The sequence below is a fragment of the Microcebus murinus genome, chromosome X, assembly GCF_040939455.1.
Source record: "Microcebus murinus isolate Inina chromosome X, M.murinus_Inina_mat1.0, whole genome shotgun sequence".
Taxonomy (NCBI): Eukaryota; Metazoa; Chordata; class Mammalia; order Primates; family Cheirogaleidae; genus Microcebus; species Microcebus murinus.
In genome coordinates, this window is record NC_134136.1 from 36264595 (window position 1) to 36287828 (window position 23234).

At 41.7% G+C, this 23234-nt stretch overlaps 2 protein-coding genes across 2 annotated transcripts in view; one reads left to right on the top strand and one right to left on the bottom strand.

The window, feature by feature from the left end:
• LOC105863480 (NACHT, LRR and PYD domains-containing protein 12) overlaps nucleotides 1–23234 on the top strand; it is a 39067-nt gene that overhangs the window by 10234 nt on the left and 5599 nt on the right. Inside the window, exons 3-13 of the mRNA XM_075999076.1 lie at nucleotides 3442–3512; nucleotides 4654–4698; nucleotides 7082–8741; nucleotides 10576–10665; nucleotides 17455–17625; nucleotides 17742–17912; nucleotides 19606–19785; nucleotides 20422–20592; nucleotides 20695–20865; nucleotides 21168–21338; nucleotides 21459–21629. Coding sequence (XP_075855191.1) covers nucleotides 3443–3512; nucleotides 4654–4698; nucleotides 7082–8741; nucleotides 10576–10665; nucleotides 17455–17625; nucleotides 17742–17912; nucleotides 19606–19785; nucleotides 20422–20592; nucleotides 20695–20865; nucleotides 21168–21338; nucleotides 21459–21629 — 3071 coding nt within the window. The 5' untranslated portion in view covers nucleotide 3442. The remainder of the gene's footprint in view (nucleotides 1–3441; nucleotides 3513–4653; nucleotides 4699–7081; nucleotides 8742–10575; nucleotides 10666–17454; nucleotides 17626–17741; nucleotides 17913–19605; nucleotides 19786–20421; nucleotides 20593–20694; nucleotides 20866–21167; nucleotides 21339–21458; nucleotides 21630–23234) is intronic.
• On the bottom strand, nucleotides 14062–15352 carry TEX13B (testis expressed 13B). The gene is made up of 3 exons (XM_075999511.1): nucleotides 14894–15352; nucleotides 14682–14778; nucleotides 14062–14585 (listed from the first exon to the last, which is right to left on the bottom strand). The coding sequence occupies exons 1-3, from the start codon at nucleotides 15350–15352 to the stop codon at nucleotides 14062–14064; spliced, it is 1080 nt and encodes a 359-aa protein (XP_075855626.1).

Here is a 23234-nt window from a genome sequence, read left to right on the forward strand (position 1 = left end):
ATTGATTCCTTTGGATTTCCTGGGTAGGAAAACGGATTATGTGCAAATATAGATAGTTTTATCTCTGTCTTCAGCCTGTATATCATATCTTTTTCTTGTCTCAATGCATTGTCTAGGAACTCCAGGATAATATTGAGTAGTAGCAATGATATCAGATATTTTTATCTTATCCTGCCTTTAAATGGGAATGATTCTAAAATTTTATCATTAAGTATTAGGTTTTCTGTGGGTTTCTGGCAGTTACCCTTTATTCAGTGAAATAAGTTTTCTTTAATTTTTACTCTTTTGAGGCTTTTTAAAAACACAAATGGGTGTCAAATTTTATCAGTTGCTTTTTCACCTCTAAGTTGGACATACAATTTTTATCCCCTTTACATTATTAATGCATTAAAGTACATTAATAAATGCACTTTATTATTATAAAAAACTTTCTATTATGAAAATTTCCAAACATATACAACAGTAAAGTATACAATACACCCCTACATACACATAACTCAGCTACAGTAGCCATCAACATTTTTCCATACTTGTTTCAACTATTCTCTTTCCCTCTTTTGTGCTGAAATATTTTAAGCTAATCATGAATATCATGTGATTTCACTCCTAAATATTTCAGTATGCATATCAAGAGGATTTTAGCAAAAAAAAATCTTATATAATTAAAAAACCATTATCATACTAATACCCAGTGAATAATTATATTTTTCTGATTATTTAAAAATGTTTTGGCCAGGCGCGGTGGCTCATGCCTGTAATCCTTAGCACTCTGGGAGGCCGAGGCGGGTGGATTGCTCAAGGTCAGGAGTTCAAAACCAGCCTGAGCAAGAGCGAGACCCCGTCTCTACTATAAATAGAAAAAAATTAGTTGGCCAACTAAATATATGTATATATAAATCAGCCAGGCATGGTGGTGCATGCCTGTAGTCCCAGCTACTTGGGAGGCTCAGGCAGTAGTATCACTTGAGCCCAGGAGTTTGAGGTTGCTCTGAGCTAAGCTGATGCCACGGCACTCTAGCCTGGGCAACAAAAGTGAGACTGTCTCAAAAAGAAATGTTTTTCCCAAAACAACAAATGTTGGTGTGGATGTGGAGAGATAGGTACATTGATACACTGTCGGTGGGACTTCAAACTAGTACAACCTCTATGGAAAGTAATGTGGAGATACCTCAAAGAGATACAAGTAGACTACCATTTGATCCAGCAATCCCATTCCTGGGCATCTACCCAAAAGAAAAAAAGACATTGTATAAAAAAGACATCTGCACTCAAATATTTATAGCAGCACAATTCATAATTGCAAAGATGTGGAAACAACCCAAGTGCCCATCAATACATGAGTGGATTAATAAAATCTGGTGTATGTATACTATGGAGTACTATTCAGCCACAAAAAAGCAATGATGATCTAGCATTTCTTGTATTATCCTGGATAGAGCTGGAGCCCATTCTACTATGTGAAGTATCCCAAGAATGGAAAAACAAGCACCACCTGTACTCACCATCAAATTGGTATTCATTGATCAACATTTATGTGCACATATAGTAGTAACATTCATTGGGTGTTGGGAATGTGGGAGGGGGGAGGAAGGAATGGGTATATTTACACATAATGACTGTGAATGAGTGTGGTGTGCACCTTCTGGGGGATGGACACGCTTGTAGCTCTGACTCAGGCAGGGCAAGGCAATAAATGTAACCCAAATATTTGTATCCCTGTAATATGCTGGAATAAAAAATGTGATACGGCAACACACACAGCTATAATTTAGGATTACTGAGCCTTTACTGTGCGCCATGTAGTGTGCTGATATGTTACACGCATTATCTCTTTTAATCCTCATAATTTTCTTATAAGGACAGTACTATTTTCATCCCTACTTAACAGATGAAGTGTCTGAGGCTTGGAAATGTTAATTCCATGGTTGTTATGGGGTCACTAAGTAGTAGAGTCAGGACCTGAACACATTTGCTTCTAAAGCCTATGTGCTTCACCAATATGCTCTTTCCTCTATCAAAAATAACCAAATCTTAGAACAGTGGTTCTCCTCCCTGCCTTTGCATTAGAATCACTTGGGGAACTTTAAAAAGAATTGATGCCAAGCCTCATCATCAAAGATTCTGATTTAATTTATCAGCAATGCAGACTAGTCATTGAATTTTTTAGAAAAGCTTCTATTAATGTATGTCTACTCTGTGGTAAAAACTTTCTATGCATTTACATTCTAGCCAGATGTTAGCTACTGCCACAGTGATGTGTAACAACAATCGCAAAATTTCCATGGAATGAAAAATTAAAGACTTGTTAAGCATTGATTCTCACAGATCTGGATGCCACCTGGGACTCAGCTAATTAGGAAGGGCTCTCTTGGGAAACCGATTCAGGCTGTGGTGGCTCTACTTTTCTTGCTGCTATGGGTAAACTGGGGTGCTCTGCTTCATGTATTTCTCATCCTTCCTGGACCATTGTAGTAGCTGGATCTTGTTTCTCTGTGGCTCTTTTCATGACAGTGACAGAATCACAAGAGGTGACATGTCCAACTCTGGATACACTCCATTAGCCAAAGCAAGTCTCATGACTAAGCTAAAAGACAAGAGGTAGGAAAATAAGCTCTACTTTTTTGTGTGTGCAATTGCAAAGTTCATGGCAAAAGCTGAGAATTGGGACCAATAATTCAATTTATGTGGGAAAGACTGACAAGAATAATAAGCGTAATACATAAGTAAATTATGAAGTATGTTAGGAGGTGATAAGTAATATTTTACAGAAGGAAAAAAGTTATGGAGGATAGTGTGAAGGTGATTCTAATATGCAGCTAATATACCACTAATCTTACAGTGTTGAACCTGGAAAGAAATCTGGTCTAACATTCCCTGAGCCCTTTTGAAAATAGTGAAACAGACCCAGAAAGGAGAAGAATTTTACTCAAGGTCCATAGGTAGATAGAAATAGAACTATGGCCTAGGTCTCCTGACTCTTCAGACTGTTCTCTTATTCTACGGTAGTCCAATCTATAGGCTTAGAATTTTCTCTTTATTGATGGCACCAAAAATATCTTGTGGAAATACATAGTCATTATTACTTCCCTTGACTACAAACATTAGAGGTATACTAGCTAAATCCTGTGCTTCCCTTAGTAACCCAATTCAGAGCCCAATTTGACATTCTCGTATTTTTACCTTTCAAAGCCTTATAGACATTCTATCCTCTTTTAGCTTTTTTTCTCTTCAAGTTGAAGACTGTTAGTTTTGGTCTGTCTTCATGTGATTCTCCCCAGTCACACCCTAGATGTCTACTTGGTTATTGGGTGTTCTGTCTTCCCCAAACTCTGTAATGCCTTGAATGTAGAGTCTTTCTTGAGTTACTTTTTCACTCTGAGCTTCCACTAGGCCTCATAGCCATCATTTCTGTTTTGGATTACAGTCTTCTTGATTTGCCAGGATGAACAATCAGAAGAAAAGAAAAGATATGGAACCTGCTTGTACTTGGAGTTTATTGTCTGAAAAGAGAGGTGAGTAACTGAATGAAGTAACAGAGGGCATACCCTAGGTAAGTCTATTCATTCTATTTCTCCTACTTCTTCTCCTCATAGCCATAGAATTCTTCTGAATCTTAAAATTTTGTTGGATGTATATATGTGTGTGTGTATATGTTAAGATATAACATGGATACAGTATTTACCCATAAATCTCTTGAAACTGTCTCCGTAAGTTTTGTGTTGCCCAAAATGAGGGAAAAGAAAGACAGAAAGGAAAAGTTTCAACTGTGGTTTTTGTTGTTTTCCATAATCCCCCAAACTTTTGTAATTGCAAAAGAGCCTCCCCCTTTGATGTAACCACAGTTTTTCACAGGAGACAGCACAAAAAAAACAGAGTGAAGACTGATGGAGTCCTTCCCCTTGTGGCTGATTCCTGAACTCCAAGGAATGTTCAGTTGTGGGAAATAGATGCCAGTTATCCTCAGTATACCATTCACTTGCCCGCCCATTTCTGTGACATTCTAGTGTCTGCCTTTCTAGACTTTCCTTCTTCCCAACCACCTGTTAGCACCCATCTACTCACACCTCCCCAACTATAAGTCTCACTCTTGCTTTTGAAGGTGTGAAAGTAGTAAAAAAACGATAGCAATGTGGAGTTGTGTGTGTGCTTGTATATTTTATTTATATACCTATACGTATAAGTGTTTGGATTTAGTGTGGGTATATGTATTTGAATGCAGCTCATTGTATATACCTGCCAAACTAATATGCAGCAATGCCTTGTTCTTTCCCATTGACAAGTTAGGCTCAAAAGAAGCCTCAACAAAAGCAATTGACTAATATGCAGTGGAAAGCAAAATGCCAGAAAACAGTCACTTCATATAATGCATCTTTAAGTTCATGCCTAAAATTGTCCTTACCGATCGTATAAATTAAAATGTACACTCTCTAAATATACGTGTAAGGAAAGTTCTTATGTTTTACATTATGTTGGACATTAGCTATAAAACACCTTTGTGGGTAAGTTAGAAAAGATGTTGAGGTGACTTACTTTGTTGTATTTCTGTTTGGGGAACAGCATGAATGACTATAGCAGTGTCATTCTGTATATTTCAGGTTTGGGTATGAAGGTATATTTGTGCTACTCCTAACCTCAACTCTTTTCTTCACACAGTTGCTTCAAGTTCTCTAGCTTCATTTTCATGGAGAGAACTTACAGGTAGATGTCTTTTCTATTTTACTGTCATTTTTCATTTTGGGAATAGTATCTCCCACGAACCCAACTACTCACCCCCACTCTCCTCCCATTTGCCCCCCTTATTCATTGGCGCAACAATCAGTGGGTTTTTTTTGCAATATCTATGAAGCTTCAAACTGTCATAACAGATAGGACTTCTATATCATACAGAATATATTTGAATAGGTACTCAAATACTGGAAGGACCACTGATGGTGGTGGTCAAGAGCCAGATGACATTTTTATGCCTAGAAAAGACCAATTCTTTTCTGGAATTATCTAGATCAGGGCCAGCAAACTATAGCTAGTGGGTCAAATCTAGCCAGTTGCCTATTTTTGTAAATAAAGTTTTATTGGAACACAGCCATTTATTTACATACTGTGTATGGCTACTTTCACACTAAGGTGGCAGAGCTGAGTAATTACAACAGAGACTGAAAGGTCTAAACTACTTACGAAAATTTGCAAAAAATGTTTGCCAACCCTTATCTAGATCAGCATTCCCAAAACTGAGTTCTACAGAACAGTTTTCCAGGAATTAGTAAATTTGCTGTTAGAAAAGTATTCTGTAGTTATTTAAGACCAGAAAATGTTGGGTTAAACAAAGTTAAACAACCTTTTTTTTAGTTGTGGGAGAGTTAAAGAACCTTTCATATGCTAATCTTTCATATACTAACATCAGAGCCTTTCATGTGTTAATATGCATTGAGAAACTCTAAGAGACTAGAGGGTACATTTCCCTCAGTTTATTTGACCATAGAACACCTTTTTCACAGCTCTCCTATTAATATATTGCAGAATCATCTTCCAAGGAATTCTGATTTGGGAAATGCTAGTTTAAACATTTACTTAACAGAAGTTTGAACTTGGTGACTGACTCTTTGGGTTATTTTTTCTAGTTATAGAAGGTGAAAGCTACCTAGTATTTAAGCATATAAACCTCAGACAAATCTGAATCTAAATTAAAGCTCTTCTACTTAGTAGCATTTGACAAGTTATCTAATGCTATACGTAGCACTGGCTACATAACTTGGTGAGGTGCAGTGCAAAATGAAAATGGTAGGACCCCTTGTTCAAATATTAAGAATTTCGAGATAGCAACAACAGAGCATTAAACCAAGCATGGGTACTTCTGAACATGGGGACCTGTGTAACGGCACAGATTGCACACTCATGAAGCTGGCCTTGGTTACTGATTTCAGTTTACTCAACTATCAAGTGTGGATAATACCTACTTCATGGGATTATTGTGAGAATTATATCAGAAATGTATGTAAAGGGCCTATAAAGCATCTGACACAGAATGAGTGATAATAAATGACTTGCTTTTAATTCCAAAAGCATTTATGACCATATTCAATAAATATTTATTGTCTACTATGTGCTGGGCATTGTGCTAGGTACTCAGGGTAGGATGGTGAAGATAACAGATAATGCGCCATCTTCATGTAGATCTTTGTATAGCAGAAAAGACAATTATAAATTGCTATAAAGGGGAAACTAGGGTGCTGGGAAAGGATATATTAAAATCTGCTTTAAATTGGGTGCCCAGGCAAATCCTCTTCTAGGAAGTAATATTTAAGTTGAGATCAGAAGGATGAGAAGGAACTGTCCCTGGGAAGAGCAGGAGGAAGAGTATTCCAGGTAGAGAGAATAGCTAGTGTAAAGGCCCTGAAGTAGGAAAGAACATGGCATTTTTGAGAAACTAAAAATAGGCCAATGGGGTTTTAGTATAAGGACTGAGAAAGAGAATGATATAGGGGAGGGGAAGTAGTTAGGGCTCACATCATGGGACACCTGGTAGGATGAGGTAAGGGTTTTGGATTTTGCACTAAATGCAATTAAAAAGCTCTTGAAGGATTTGGGGCAAGGCAGGGACATGATCTAATCGATATTTGTAGGAGATTGCTTTGGCTGGTCTGTGGAGAGGAACCGGAAGATGGTCAAGAGTAGATGAGTAGGAGGCTATTTCAGCAGTCCTGGAAAGAGTTGGTAGTGCTTGGACTTGGGTGGTATTTGAGGATATGGTGATAAATGGATTTTAGGCTTATTTTGGAAATGTAAAATGATAGGACTTGCAAATCGATTGGATATAGAGGATTGAAGGAAAAAAAGAAATGAAGAATGACTCCTAACACTTTTGTGAGCCACTGGATGGCACCATTTAACTGAGATGAGATGCCTGGGGAGGGGTGATATAGGGGGCAGAGGAGTGTAGAAATCAAGAACTCAGGTTTAGATATGTGAAGTTTGAGGACCCTTTGAGACATCTAAGTGGAGATGGTGGTGATGGTGGTATTAGAGCTGTTGTTTGTATTATTGTCTAGGATTCTGTGATTACTAACTCTTGGTGTTACCACATTAGATTACCGGGAAGTATTCAGAAAACATCTAAAAGAAAAATACCTAAAAATAGGAGTTGATAAATGTTATCACCATGGCAAGCATATAGAGTCACGACTGCTTCTTGTAAAAGAACATGGTATATCAGAAAAGACACCATGTGGAATTCCTCAACAAGATCATTTTATTGAAATGGAACACATATTTGATCCTGACGAAGAGGGCTCCAGCTCCTCTCGAACTGTGGTACTTCAGGGATGTGCTGGGAGTGGGAAAACAGCTGTGGTGCACAAGTTCATGTTTGACTGGGCAGCAGGAATGGTTACTCCAGGCAGATTTGACTATCTCATCTATGTCAACTGCAGAGAAATAAGCCATATTGCTAACCTTAGTGCTGCTGACCTGATCACTAACACCTTTCAAGATATAAATGGACCAATCTTGGATATTATTCTCATATATCCAGAGAAGCTTTTGTTCATTCTTGATGGATTTCCTGAGCTGCAGTACCCTGTGGGTGACCGAGAAGAAGATCTTAGTGCTCACCCCCATGAGAGGAAGCCAGTAGAGAGCCTCTTGTGCAGTTTTGTGAGGAAGAAACTGTTCCCAGAATCATCCCTCTTGATAACTGCCCGGCCTACAGCCATGAAGAAGCTCCACTCTCTGTTAAAACAACCTATCCAGGCAGAGATCTTATGGTTTACAGATGCTGAAAAGAAAGCATATTTCTTGAGTCAGTTTTCAGGTGCTAATGCAGCAATGAAAGTCTTTTATGGTCTACGAGAAAATGAAGGCCTTGACATTATGTCTTCTCTTCCCATTGTCTCCTGGATGATATGCAGTGTTCTGCAGTCACAAGGAGATGGTGACAGGACTCTCTTGAGGTCACTTCAGACCATGACTGATGTATATCTGTTCTACTTTTCCAAGTGCCTCAAAACCCTTACAGGCATTTCTGTCTGGAAAGGACAAAGTTGCCTGTGGGGCCTTTGCTCTTTGGCTGCAGAAGGACTGCAGAACCATCAGGTTCTGTTTGCAGTCAGTGACCTCAGAAGACATGGGATAGGAGTATATGATAGCAACTGTGCTTTTCTCAATCACTTTTTGAAAAAAGCTGAAGGAGATATCAATGTCTATACTTTCCTTCACTTCAGTTTCCAAGAGTTCTTGACTGCTGTGTTCTATGCCCTGAAGAATGACAATAGCTGGATGTTTTTCGATCAAGTGGGGAAAACATGGCAAGAAATATTCCAACAATATGGAAAAGGTTTTTCATCACTAATGATACAGTTCTTATTTGGTCTCTTACATAAAGGAAAAGGAAAGGCTGTGGAAACTACTTTTGGAAGAAAAATCTCTCCAGGTCTTCGAGAAGAGTTACTAAAATGGACTGAGAGAGAAATAAAAGATAAGTCTTCTAGGTTACAGATTGAGCCAGTGGATTTGTTTCACTGTTTATATGAGATTCAGGAAGAAGAATATTCAAAAAAGATAATTGATGATTTACAGTCAGTTATACTGCTTCAACCTACCTATACAAAAATGGACATTCTGGCTATGTCCTTCTGTGTAAAAAGCAGTCACAGTCACCTATCAGTGTCTTTGAAGTGTCAACACCTGCCTGGATTTGAAGAGGAAGAGCCAGCCTCAGCATTTGTGCCACCAGCCTTGACACTTAATGAGTGAGTATATATCCATGTTTTTCCATCAGTTTCTGGCCTTCACAGACAATGGGCCTACTTACTTATTTTTTGTATTCAGGCACGTGACCATTTCTAGCATTGTCAATAAATAGAAATAAAAGTGAGAAATAAGCATCTTAACTGTGTATATTTTATGCCAATCAGTACAATAAGGATTTATTCAATATCTATTATGTACCAGACACTGTACTAGCCACTGTTTGTCTTCATTGTCACCTGGTGGATGTGTTTTATAATTATAAAGTGTTTTGGGTATGCAGGGTTATCAAGATTATCATTGTGGACTCTGCTGTTTTAGTGTAGATGACCATTCTGAAAAAGATTGTAAACCTAACATTGGATTGATTGTCACTCTCCTCTACATATGCTCCATCACTAAGGCCTCAAAGAGCTTCAGATTAGTAAGGGGCAGAGCTACCCTCTATGTATCTTGCTGTAAAGCCTGGGCTTTTCCCACCAGAACTTGCAACTTCACAGAAGGTCAAAAGCTGAAGTTCAAAGAGGCTTAAATAAACCACTTTTATAATATGGACTCTATACTATAAAATACAGTTTTATCGACTTATTGACTAAAGCAGTAAAGAAAACTTATACTTGTGTTATCTAGAAAATGCCTTAAGTCTGTTCTCAATATTTAGGTTTGCCTCTCCCATAGTTTTGAGGTCAGCTGATGAGTAGGGGACCTTGAGGATAGGAGCGTGAGCAAAAGGTTCTACTTGAGAAGGGAGTTAAATCAAGTCTTTTTTTTTAAAAAAAAACACATTTATTTATTTATTTTTAGAGATAGGGTCTTGCTCTGTCACCCAGGTTGGAGTGCAGTGGCATGATCATAACTCACTATAACCTCGAACTCCTTGGTTCAAGCAATTCTCCCACCTGGGCCTCCCAGAGTGCTGAGATTACAGGTGTGAGCCACCGTACCAGGCCTAACTCAAGTATTACCTCTTATAATTGTATTTCCTTAGTGGGCAATAGCATAGAGGCAGAAATAAGCATGTCATGTGTATGTTTGAGGGAAGTGGGGAGAGGGAGGGAAGTGCAGCAAGAGTTTGTGTTTAGAACTGGGGGGGGAGGGGTAGCAGAGCTTAAACGGATTCAGAATTATGAAAGACCTTGGCTACAAGGTCTTGACCAATTAATGACAGCTTCAGTCCCGCTGTATGTTATAAAGTAATGGACTGATACATTTTGAGAGAGTTGAAACACTGATGGAAACAAAAAGGGGCTTCTGGCTCATTCTGGGTTTCCAGAAAATCAGCCTTAGAGTCTCCGCCCCTAACCCTTATTCCCTTTATCAGAGGGCTTAAACTCTTATCAAGAATTAAACCCAAAATACTCCTTTCCTAAACATCTTGGCTAAGTGAGGGTTTACTATTTAACTTTATTAGTTTTCAATTATTATAATTAATTCTTCTATCAGTACTGATAACCAAGAGCCAGTTATATTGTAAAGGTAGCTTGGGGATGTCACTTGACCTCTTAGAGCATCTGCAAAATGGTGATTACAATACCTGTCATTGGGTTAAGGGCCAGATAAGATAATTTGTGTATGTACAGCGCTTAACTAGGTGCTCGGCACATAGTAACATGACTTTGGAGTCAGATCTGAGTAATGACCTCTGTTTTATACTTACCTATGTGACCTTGAGCAAATTACTTAACTTTTTGTGCTTTAATATCCTTTTCTGCAAAATGGGATAATACCTCTTAAGGTTTGGGGAAGGGGTAAATTAGTGCTAGCATGGTGACAAAAGTCAAAATAACCTTTTACTTGTTTTGTTTTAAATTATTTTTGTTTTCTCAACTCTTTTAGATCCTGTCAGCTGCACAATTTGCCAGTGTCTCGGCTACACTTGCTCTGCCAGGCACTGCGTAATCCATACTGTAAAATCAAAGACCTGAAGTAAGTTGAACTTTGCTTTAAACTCTTAGGTATTTGCAGGTAAAGACTGGGTTGCTAGAAATTGCACTCCTAGATAGCTGGACCTGAAAACAAAGTATAGCTAGTGCTCAGCTTCTCCATAGCAGAGCAACAGATGAAAAGATATGCTATAAGCCTAGAAGGGGAAGGAGTCAGACACAGATCTCTGCCTGTCTTCCCTATCTTTTCCCCTTTGCATGTGCTATTTCTGCTGTAATGAATAGATGGCAGGTTGCAACACCTGAGAGATTTGTGACTGGTGTCACTCCTGGATCTACTCTCCTTCCTTTTCCTGCTAGTTGCCCACCGTTCTTCCCTTTACTTTTCTTTGAATTCAATCCTATTCTACTCCATTCTGCTTGATTATCCTAATATCTCTCTCCACTCCTCACCTTCACCCCCACTCCAAGTTACTCCTCAGAGTGCCTAAAGAAGTCCCCATCCTTGCCTTGACCTTCCATCTTCACTCTCAGGTGCTTTGTCCACATTACACACAAGGAGCCCCCTTGTTCCCCACCCTCTGCCTTTGCCACATAGATCAGTGTTTGTTCTCCTTCTTCCCTCCTGTCCCAGAGGAAAAGGTGGTCCTTCCAACCCACCCAAAGCAGTAAATTCACTTCCTTTTATTTTTTGCATTTTTGTGAATATTTAATTATTTTACTTTCACAACACAGAAGCATATAAAGAAATAAAATCCATCCACCCAGCTGCCCTGTACCCCATCTCACTCTATACCCCCATACCCCACTGCCTCCCATTCCCTGTCCCTGAGCTCACCCTCTCTACATAATAACCTTGTTTGCTAAGTCTCTTTTCAGACCTTTTTTTTTGTTTACTCAAACATAAATCAGTAACATAAGGCAAACATAAATCTATAAATACATGTAACATACAAACATATTTACAGAACTTTTGAGATTTTGTTTTACAAGAACCAGAAATGACCCTGTCCTATGATTTTTTTTTCATTTAACAATACAGTGGCTATGCCTCCAATGCAGTATGCAGGATCTACCACATTCTTTCACATAGTTCTTCCATTTTCAAGCTTTCTTCAACTATCTTCTCCCCTATGGCTCAAATTTCTCCCACATTCAAAAGAACCCTCTCTCAACCATGTACCCCACCTCACTCCTTCCTTTCACAGCCAAGAGTCCTTAAAGAAGAGCCTCCCTCACTGACTCACTTCTTCACTTCCCATTCACTACTGAGTCCTGCAGTTTGGCTTCTGCTTCCACCACTCCCCTGTATCTGCTTGAAGATCCAAAGTACACAGAAAATCCAAAGTAAACTGCCAGACCTGATGGCCACTTTTCAGCTCCTATCTTATTTTTTGCATTTTTGAGCTCCTATCTTAGGGGGTCCCTTCAGCCTCCCTGACCTTTTTCCCTTTTGACTATTCCCCTGTTCTAACTGTTCCTACATACTTCATTGCCTCCCTGATTCCCACCAGGGACGATTTTTGACCTCTAGTGGACATGTGGCAGCATCTGGAAACATTTTTGGTTATCACAACTGAGGGTGTAGGAGTGGGTGCTCCTGACAATCTAGTGGGTAGAGGCTATGGATTCTGCTAAACATCCTACAATGCACAGGACAGCCTCCTCCAACAAAGAATTATCCAGTTTCAAATGTCAAGAGTGCTGAGGTTAGGAAACTCTGTCCTAGAGAGATATAAACAAGCCCAGACAGTTCTGAAAAGTGCAGACCCGGGATCTGGCCCCCAATCCTGATGATGATTGTCTACACTCTCCCCACCAGGAGACAACCCAAAGTCACAGCTAGTTGCTGCAGAGATGTCCCAGGGTCGAGACAGCTTCTCAGTCTCTAGGTCCACGGGGCAATGTCCAGGGCTCTTCCAGTTGTGACTCAGTCTGGTCCAGCTGTAACCCCTCCCAATCCTTCCACCTGTGGGCTAAACCATACATGTAGTCCCTGTCAACACAGCTCATAGTTATTTGAGGGAGAGAAGCAGACCAACCCCTCACCTACCCCTTACCCTACCCACTCACATCCTCCCCTACCTCATCCCCTCCTTCTGGAAGTTGATTTCCCCATGGGATATGTTTCTGTTGTATTTCACATTGCTGAGATCACTGAGAACTTTGTAGCCAGATTCCCCTCCCACATTCATCGTGGTGATAGGTAGGGGGAGAGAATCTCTCAAGGTGGCACCACATTTTGGCCCGTAGTCTAGCCAGGAAACCCTCTGGGTCACTGTCAGTTGCTGACTTACCTCCCTGGCAGTGGCATGAGTTCCCTGTTCAGATCAGGCTGTCCCGGGTTCTGCCCACTGGAAACTGTGGTGGATTGTCTTGGGCTGCACAGTCATAGCAGTCCTCGCCTGCAGCCAGTGCTGGCATCCTCTGCGCGCAGCCCTGAGGGATTCTCTTAGGGGTGGCTAATCTCTGCTGTGTTGATTTGAGTCAGCATGAAAATGAGATTAACCCCAGGCCTGTTTTGATTGTTTTTCTTGACATAACTCCCTCAGAACACAAATGAGCTTCCTGTCCAGTTCATTCCTGGAAACTCTTGGAGTAGAGTAGGAATCTCCTCTACTCTCCACACCCTGATGCAACTCCTTAGTCAGTTCCAACATTTTCTTTGATGGTCTTTTGTTTGAAATTGCTCTTCTGGTACCAGTTTCTGACTTGGAAATAATCTGGTTGCCCAGAACAGGAACCCCCTCAAGTTAGATTAAAGAAAAGGGGATCTGTGTAAAGTGGATCTTCAGGTAGCACAATTGCAGGAAGTAAAAAGTGGTTGGGCACTACCACTATCTCCATCGCTCTGGAGTCATAGGATGAACTCCTCTGTGCCTGTTTGCTCCCTGGAATCTCATAATGGAATCCTCTAAAAGACACTTGCCTCTGTGAAGCATCTAGTTCTGTTCCTCCACAGCCAGGGCCAGGCCTCAGCTGTGGCATTGCTATGGCTCTGACCCTGGCCCCAACTCCAAGTGACCCATTGCTTCATTGCCCAACACCATCCTGACTAGCATCTGCCTCTCTGTTCAGATTCTCTAGTGATAAATTCTGTTGGGCTCAGGATGGGTCAAATGTCCACTCCTGTTTCAATCATCTGTGGCCTAGGTAGGGGAGAGAGACACGGAGACACACACACACATACACACAAATAGAAGCAGCAGCAGTTCTGGGGTGTTGTATGCTAATGCTCTGGAATACAAAGGGTATCATCAAAACATGTCTCCCCCCAACCATCTACACACTCCCCACTTCCCACCCCACCTCTCTCCCACTCCCCTTGCCCCATCATCCCATTCATCCTCTTTCCCCACCTCCACCCAGCCCCCCCCCCAAAATTGATTTCCCTTTGGGATATATTTCCCTTCTATTTCCCATTTCTGAATTCATTGATTCACTGAGGGCTTTGCAGCCAGATTCCCCTCCCACAGCGGAAGCAAATTTCCCTCCGTGAAAAATTCACAGCTTTACACCAAGGGCAGTCCCAGTCTCCAGGCCTGCGAAATACTGGAGTTCTTCCCTGGTGATGGGGTTCGGAGTCTCTCCTCTCTCTTTGGAGTTCTGGAGGGTCTATTCCCTGGAACCCCACATCAGACCACAGACTAGAATCATAGCCCCCCCAGGAGGGAGGCATCTGAGGTGGAGGTGGTGGTGGTGTGACCGTTGCTGCTGGTGGGGATAGAGTGGGTCCGGAAGAGAAGGGGGACAAAGGGCATGAGTATGTGTATGTGAATGAGGCAGGGAGCTGGACAGGAAGGGGCTCCAGTGAGGTGCTGGCCTGGGGCTCCTGGGTCCCAGACAAAGAAAACGTTGTTTCCACTGACCTGTGATCTCCCTCCCTCTGCCCTCCAGAGGTGTAATTTTTCTCCATAGCTCCGAGAAGCTGCAGGAAGCCTCCATCAAAATCCTCTGGAGCCTCTGTGGCGGTAGCCCCTGCCTCGGCACCCCTCTTCTCTCCTCCTCCTCCTCCTCCTCCTCCTGCTCCTGCTCCTCCTCCTCCTCCTTCAGCAGCACCAGCAGCCGCCGCCATCGCTGCCTCTTCCTCCTCACCTGCTCCGTCTGTCCCAGCCCCTGCCCCTCGGGCTTTGACCTGTTCCTGATACTTCAGCTCCTGGAGAGAAATGTGCGGGGCTGAGAGGCGTTCTCCGGGAGGGGGAGGGGAAGGGGCGGGGCGGGGCAGGGGGCGGGGCGGGGGAACTGGGTGAGGATCAGGCAAATAATCTTACGGCCTGGAGGAGCTTCCATCTCAGCAGGTCCCGCTCTTTATGCACTTCGGCGAGGTTGGCCTGGGCCATCCGCAGCCGGAAGGCCGCATCCTTCCGCTCCATCTCCTGCTGCGCTGTGAGCTCCTTCAGGTCTGAGGCCAAGGCCTGCGCGGCCGACTTGTGCAGTTTGGCGAAGTCGTGCAGCCACTGCACCCTGCGCCCTTGTAACTGCCCCTGCCTGTGGGCGAAGCGCACGCCCAGGGCCAGGCCGCCCCAGGTACAGGCCTCCTTGGCCTGCCTGGACATGTCTTTGTCCTCCAGGATGGCCTTGAGCTTGTCTTCCACCTCCTGCCAGGACAGGGACATATTCTCGAGGTAGAACTCAGGGCCTCTCACGTGCTCGGCCATCTTCTCGTTGATGAAGGCCACCACCTTGCCATGCTGGAACCCACCACAAGGGTCGTCGGGTTTCAAGGCCATGATGGCGTAGGGCCTTAGTGGTTTTGCGGGTGCTGTGAGGATGGATCAACCAGTAGTATCCTCCCCTCTCCCTTAACCCCGCCCCTCTCCCTTAGCCCCTCCCATCCCCACCCCTTCTCCTCCCCTTACACACCCTCAGACTTATCCTCATTATGACCCCCTGAGGGCTTATCCGGCTTTAGGGCACCTTCCCACCCTGACTCACCTCTTCAGCCAGGGGACTGAGGAAGTATGGGCCAAGCACGCCCACCCACCAGGCTCAAAGAGAGAACAGACCCTCTCTCCTTCCCAGGGCTCCAGGGAAAGGAAAGTCTGGGGACAAGCCTTGAGGCTTTTACTCTCGGACTGGTCCAATTTCTGTAGACTGCAGGGGGGGGATAGGAGGGAGTGGGTGAGGAAGTCCCCTGCCCCTCCACAGGATGTAAGGGAACCCACCATGTGACTGAAAGCCCTTGAAAGGGGGAAGAAACAAGAGTGGTCAGAAAAGACTTAGAGCCAAGAAAATGAAGCTCTTATAATCAAGTAAAAAAGTGTTTCCCCCACCATAATGGTTTGTCCCATGCCAGGGGAGCCCTCTGCTAGGCACGGAATATTCTAGAACAGGAAATAGCCGCCAACCCTTCAGGGGCTTCGGGTAATCCCTGGAGCAAGAGGGTGGAGCCACGGGTGGAGCCCCATACTCTATTGGCTCAGGGCTGACCAACCCAGTCACTCTAAATGGGTATAAATACTGGCCCCGCCTCCTCCAGAAAACGAGTCTTGAATCTGTCTACCTCCACCCTCCCAATCCTAGTCCAGTCCCCTCATTTTTTTTTGCGCCACCATGACAGCCCTCTGACATCAGCTCTGGCTTCTGCCATACTCTGTCATCAGAAGAATCTGAGTATGTCTTTTAAAACCTCCAATGACTTTCTGAAACCAACAAGATAGACCAGAAAGATCTCAGGTTAAGTCCTACTTTGCCACTTATTAAACTGTGCGTCTGATTAGGACTGAATGACATAAGTGCATGTAAAGCTAAATAAGTAATGTTTTCTATTATCCCATTTTTGTAAAATTTACAAAAAATCGTATATATACGTTTGCATATGTTTCTATAATCTTGGAGAACAGAGTGGGGGAGGATGTACACCAGACTCTTAACATTCGTTATCTCTGGGATGTGGGGTTCAACGGGAAATTAAGAAAAAGTTTTTAACTTTTAAAAATATCTTTCTCTGATTTCATTTGTTATTAAGAGCATACAACTATATGTATACATGTATTAACATCTGGAAAATTATATACCAACATTTTAACTGTGGTTATTTTTGGGTGGTAGGAATACAATACTTTAAAAAATCTTTATTCTTTATATGTTTCTCTATTGCAAAGTTTTTTGTAATAAGCATTTATGTTTTTCAAAATTTTTAAAAAATACATTGTTTTCCCAGTAAGGTCTGCTCATTGTAAATATTTTTTATGTACTTGGAAAATACATGTCTTTTTATAATTTCACCCTTTCCCAACCTGGGAGATAACCAATGTTAATGGTTTGGTATATATCCTTCCAGTCATTTAAAATAGTTCATAACAAATAATTTGCAGTTTCTCAATTGAAGCATCTTCTCTCTTGTTTCCTGGCCTTTGCACAGGCTGCTCCATTCATGGATTGTCCCTCAGCCCCTCCTGCTCTCTCCACTCCCATTCTCCACATTCACCTAACTCCTGTTCATGTTTTATTCCCCTTTCATGACAACACTCAAGCATTTCTTCCTCTTCTAAGTATTTTTTGATCTTCCAAACCCCACCTCAAGCTAGGCTGAATTGGGCAACCTCTCTGTGTCCCCATCATACCTTGTGCATACCTCTTGCGGTATTCCTCACACCATATTATGACTCATGATTTTCTAATCTTTTTTCCCTATTAACTGGGCCCTCCTTGAGAGAATGGTCTGTGTCTTAATTATCTCTGTGTTTTCAGCATGTAGTACAGAGGTAGGCACCCAATAAATTAATTGTTGAATGAATTGAAATAATTTATTACACCAGTAAGATGCAAACAAGTACCTTTAAAGAGAGCCTTATTTTTTTTTTCTTGAAATGTGTTTTTCTCCACACAGACTGATTTTCTGTCACCTCACAGCTTCTTGTGGTAGGGACCTCTCTGCAGTATTTGAAACCAACCAGTATCTGACAGATTTGGAATTTGTAAAAAATACCCTGGAAGATTCAGGAATGAAGTTTCTATGTGAAGGATTAAAACAGCCCAACTGTATATTACAGACATTGAGGTAACTCTTAACAGGTTAATTTGTTGTTTGTATTCATATCATTTATCGGTCAATTTCTGTTTCTGTGGGGGGAGAGCATGAATAAGGTAATGAGGTTATTCTTCTGTTCTCTAAAGGTTGTACCGGTGCCTTATCTCTCCTGCTTCTTGTGGTGCTCTAGCAGCTGTTCTTAGCACCAATCAGTGGCTCACTGAGCTGGAATTTAGTGAAACAAAACTGGAAGCTTCAGCTTTGAAATTGCTCTGTGAAGGCTTGAAAGATCCAAATTGCAAATTACAGAAGCTCAAGTAAGTTGTAACTGTTAGTTTTCATTCTGCAAGAATATTTGAAAAATATGCAACTCAAGATGGATGCCATATGATCCAAACACGTCAAGGAGTCATGGAAGGGAAGAATAAAAGTGGCAGTTACTACAATTGTTCCTATGTAACAAGCTTATGAAGACAATTTTCATTTTAAGTGATAATATCATCAGTGAGAATAACTCACACCTATTGAGCAATTAGTTTGTCCTAAGCATTGTGCTGAATGCTTTGTATATATGATTTCTTTTAATCTGCACAACAGCTATGAGAGGTCCAGATTATTTAGCAGATGAGAAAATGGAGGCCCATTATCATTAACCTAGGAATGATGGCAGAGGCATAATTCAAAACCTAGATGTGTCTGACTTCAAGTCCATAATAATCACCTTAATAAAAAATTTGTCATCATATATGTATTAGGGTTCTTCAGAGAAACAGAACCAATAGGGTGTGTGTGCGTGCGTGTGTGTGTGTGTGTGTGTGTGTGTGTGTATAAAAAGACAGAGAGAGAATGACAGAGACAGATTTATTTTTTTTTTAATTGCCTCATGCAGTTATGGAGGCTGGCAAGTCCAAAGTCTGCAGGTCAGGCTGGCAGACTAGAAACAGGAAAGAGCCAATGTTGCAGTTCACGTCTGAAGGCTGTCTGCTGGCAGAATTCCTTTTTCTTCTGAGGAAGTCAGTCTTTTTCTATTAAGGCTTTCAACTGATTGGATGAGGCCCACCCATATTATGGAGGGCAATCTACTCAAAGTTTACTGATTAAAATGTTAATTTCATCTAAAAAGTACCTTCACAGAAACATCTAGAATAATGTTTGACAAAATATTTGGGTACCATGGCTTAGCCAAATTGACACATGAAATTAACTATCACAATATATATGTGGGATTTTTTAAAGCAAAATCTCTGTAGCATTAAAGCTTTTAAAAATCCACTTTGAAAACTCATTTTTATGCAGCATGCCTCTATTTAAAATTTATAAATTGGGGAGATACAATTACATCTCGTTATGAGCTGTTTTCAAGACTGAGTTTAGAGCCTGGTAAGTCAAGAAGAAATTAAACATTCAAAGATTGTAGCGTGTATCTAGAAATTCTTGAAAGTGATGGAAAAAAGTTGAAGAGAAATGGTTCAAGGAATTGGACTGCTTAATATGGAGAAACAAAGATTGAGAAGACAGGGAGGTCATAAAAAACACACTTTGTGCCAAAGAAAGAATATTATATGGATGGTAGTGATGGGCTGAGTGTCTTTAAGGATGGCAAATTAATAAATAATGACATTTAGATAAGAGAAAAAGAGATACCATTTGGCTATAAAATCTATGAAGGATGATTATAGAATTTTCCCCCTGGGATTTGAAAGAAGATATGAGATAGAGTGCTAAATTCATATAAGGATTTAAAATGAGATTATATCATCTTAATATTTCCTACCAACCCTTTTATTTTTTCAGGCAGTCAACATTTATTGAGTTTCCACTTGTGAGACGCATTGTTTTAGAAGCACTGCACAAGTTCTTGCCATAGGGGATAAGGGGCTGTGACATGCTCAAGATTGGGGGTCTTTGTATGTGTGGGTCTTAATTTTCTCTGCTTATGCAGTATTGTGGATGGGAATGACTGCTATACTAAAAAGTGCCAATTTTGTCTCTGTACATTGTTCCTTCCAGGTTGTGTGCTAGCCTTCTCCCAGAAAGCTCAGAGGCTGTTTGCAAGTATCTTGCCTCTGTTCTCATTTGCAACCCACATCTCACTGAGCTGGACCTGAGTGAAAATCCCCTGGGGGACAGAGGGGTGAAGTATCTTTGTGAAGGTCTCAGGCACTCCAACTGTAAAGTGGAGAAACTAGAGTAAGTTTCTCAGAACCATCTGGTGCCATCTTATGACTGTTGAAATTTGTTGAGTGGCTGCTATGTGCTTGGTCCTTGCCAGAAGTTATTTCACTTTATTCATTCCGTACAATAACCATGTAAGGTGGGATTTCTTATCCCCATTGTACAGATGAGAAAACTAGGATCGGGGAAAAGTTTCTTGTCTGAAGTGAGATTGCTAAAAATTCAGGATGTGACTCCAAAATCTGTCTCCAAATCTCATATTCTTTCTAGTATACCACAGTTCTGTGTGTTTACAGGAATGATGCTAATTAAATATTAACTATATGAAAGAATACCTACTATGTACCCAATACTGGGCTGGATGTGAGTAGAGTTACTAGAAGTTTTACAAGTGACAAGGATACCCTTAAGGACACACAGATAGGTACCAAATACTGTGGAATCATTTAAAAATGCCAGACGAGCCCAGGGAAGAGGGGGAGGTCACTGTGGGCTGGAGACCCCAGAAGGAGGTTGTGTGAAGGAGGTGGGGGGGGGGAGGCAGGAGCTGGAAATTAAAGGATGGCTTGGACTTAGCTTAGTGGGCAGAACATTTCTAGGAAGCCAAAATGATGGCAGTAGCTGATTTTTCTTTTCTTTTTCTCTGGATAGCTTGAGCACATGTTACCTTACGGATGCTAGCTGTGTGGAGCTCTCTTCTTTCTTGCAAATGAGTCAGACTCTAAAAGAGCTCTTTGTGTTTGCCAATGCCCTGGGGGACACAGGAGTTCAGCATCTCTGTGAAGGTCTGAAGCATGCAAAGGGTATAATTGAGAATCTTGTGTAAGTGTTTGCTTGTCCTTCTCATGGGCCTTGGCATTTGAGGGTCATTGGGACTCTCTGCTGCCATAGTTAACAGCCACCTTGGTGTCCCCATCCTTCTAGGCTTTCTGAATGTTCCCTCTCTGCAGCTTGTTGTGAGCCCCTTGCCCAAGTCCTGAGCTCTACCCGGAGCTTGACAAGGCTGCTTCTAATTAATAACAAAATTGAAGATTTGGGGCTGAAATTGCTGTGCGAAGGATTAAAACAGCCTGATTGTCAGTTAAAGGATCTGGCGTAAGTATCATGGACTATAGCCACAGGCAGAGTTTCCTGATGTTTCAGCAACTCCCAAAATTAAATGAGTATTTTTTGGCCTGGTGATTGAATCTCCAAGGAAGCAATAAATGAAGAACCAAATAATTTAGGGGGAATAAATCATCCTTTCTCCACAATCTCTGCCTGGCCCTGGTCCAAGGGATGTTTTTTTACTTGACACTTTTATTTTCTAATGTGGTTTTCTAATGGGCAAACACAACTCTTAAAGTGGCCCAGTGCAAATGAAATGATGCCAACCTTCTCTACCTTACTTCTGACAGATTGTGGACCTGTCACCTGACTGGAGCATGTTGTCAGGATTTGTGCAATGCACTCTACACCAATGAACACCTGAGAGTCCTTGACCTCAGTGACAACGCCTTAGGGGACGAGGGCATGCAGGTGCTGTGTGAAGGGCTGAAGCATCCCTGCTGTAAACTACAGACCTTGTGGTAAGTGCACAGGGACCCTTTGTCTACCTAACTTTTTTTCTAGGCTGGATGTGAAAGGGATGGTCACTGAAGAACTTGGGATAAAACTGATTTCTTTCTTGAATCTTCAATCCCTCGCAGGTTAGCAGAATGTCATCTCACAGATGCGTGCTGTGGAGCCCTTGCCTCTGTCCTCAACAGAAATGAGAACCTAATATTGCTGGACTTGAGTGGAAATGACCTCAGGGATTTTGGAGTGCAAACGCTGTGTGATGCACTGATTCATCCAATATGTAAACTTCAGACGTTCTAGTAAGTCACTGTGGTGGGGGGAGTGGGAGGAAAAGAGTCAGGACAGGAATGTTGGATTTGGTCATAGCCCATTGCAGTGAGGAAAGAGAAGAAAAACAGAAAGCAGGCCAAACCTACTTTACCTTACTAGTAAAGTAAGTGAAATTACCAATAGGCCTGTTTTCCTTGGACACAGGAGCAGGCAGAGAGGCAGAGAACAGGCAGCTCTGTATCTCACAGCCAAGCGAAGCAACATGGTATAGGAAAAAGCATAGGATCTAGATTTTACTAGGTCTGGTTCAAATCCTAGGTCTAGCATCTACTAGGTACTTGATCGTGCTTACTTAACCTCAGTCTGTAAAACGGGAATAATGCTAGTACCTGTCTACCTGGGGATAACATGGGGATTGAATTGAGACAGCAGTTATAAATCTACCCATACAATCCTTGGCACATAGGAGGTACTCCATAAATGTCAGGCTTTTTGTGTTTCCACTTCTAATACCTGCTAGAGGGCTTAATTTGTACATTTTGAGAGTCTTCGAGTCTCAACGGGATGAAGCCATAATGGTGCAGTTACACAGGGTGGAGGTCTTGACCCTCTCTGGTCAGGGTCCATCTGCCAGCTCAGCAGGCTGGCATGCCACACAAAGTAATTCTTAATTAGAATACAGCCATGCTCTGTTGGCAGCTAACCAGTGGCCAAATGACCATTTGTTTCTGGCATTCAGAATTGGAACACATAATGGAAAATAAAGGTCGAGTGCAAAAATTCCACATTCCCAAGCCAATTTGATGGACTGAAGCATAAATGAAAACAGCATAATGGCTTGATTACAAATCTGGCTAAAACAGAAGCTGGTTCTCTACTAGCAAAGTGAAGTCTTTTAGTTTCAAAGGCTCAAGAGTGTGGTGATTATTGCCTAAGCGGAGGGAATTTTTTACAATATGATAAGTAAGCCTCAAAGGTTAGGGATCTCCATGGTGTCTTTCACAGAAAGATGTGGATGAAATGTTTATTATCAACAGGTTGAAATAAGCTCAACAATCAACTTTAATGTTTCTTTAAATGTAGAATAATTTAAATGGTAGCACTCCACAGTGTGTACATTGCAGTAAAGGTCCTAAATAGCAGCAAGAAAAAATTATTTTGTTGGTGATGGCATGCCAATATTTGGGGGATTATTTTTTTGGGGGGGGTATTTTTTATTTGTTTGTTTTTGTTTTTTGAGACAGAGTCTTGCTCTGTCGTCCAGGTTAGAGTGCCATGGCATCAGCCTAGCTCACAGCAACCTCAAACTCAAATCAAGTAGCTGGGACTACAGGTATGCACCACTATGCCTGGCTAATTTTTTCTATTTTTAGTAGAGATGGGTCTCGATCTTGCTCAGGCTGGTCTTCAATTCCTGGCTTCAAATGATCCTCCTGCGTTGGCCTCCCAGAGTGCTAGGATTACAGGCATGAGCGAAGCCCAATATTTGTTTTTTTTTTGTTGTTGTTGTTGCTATGTTTTTTTTTTTTTTTTTTTTTTTTGAGACAGAGTCTCACTTTGTTGCCCAGGCTAGAGTGAGTGCTGTGGTGTCAGCCTAGCTGACAGCAACCTCAAACTCCTGGGCTCAAACAATC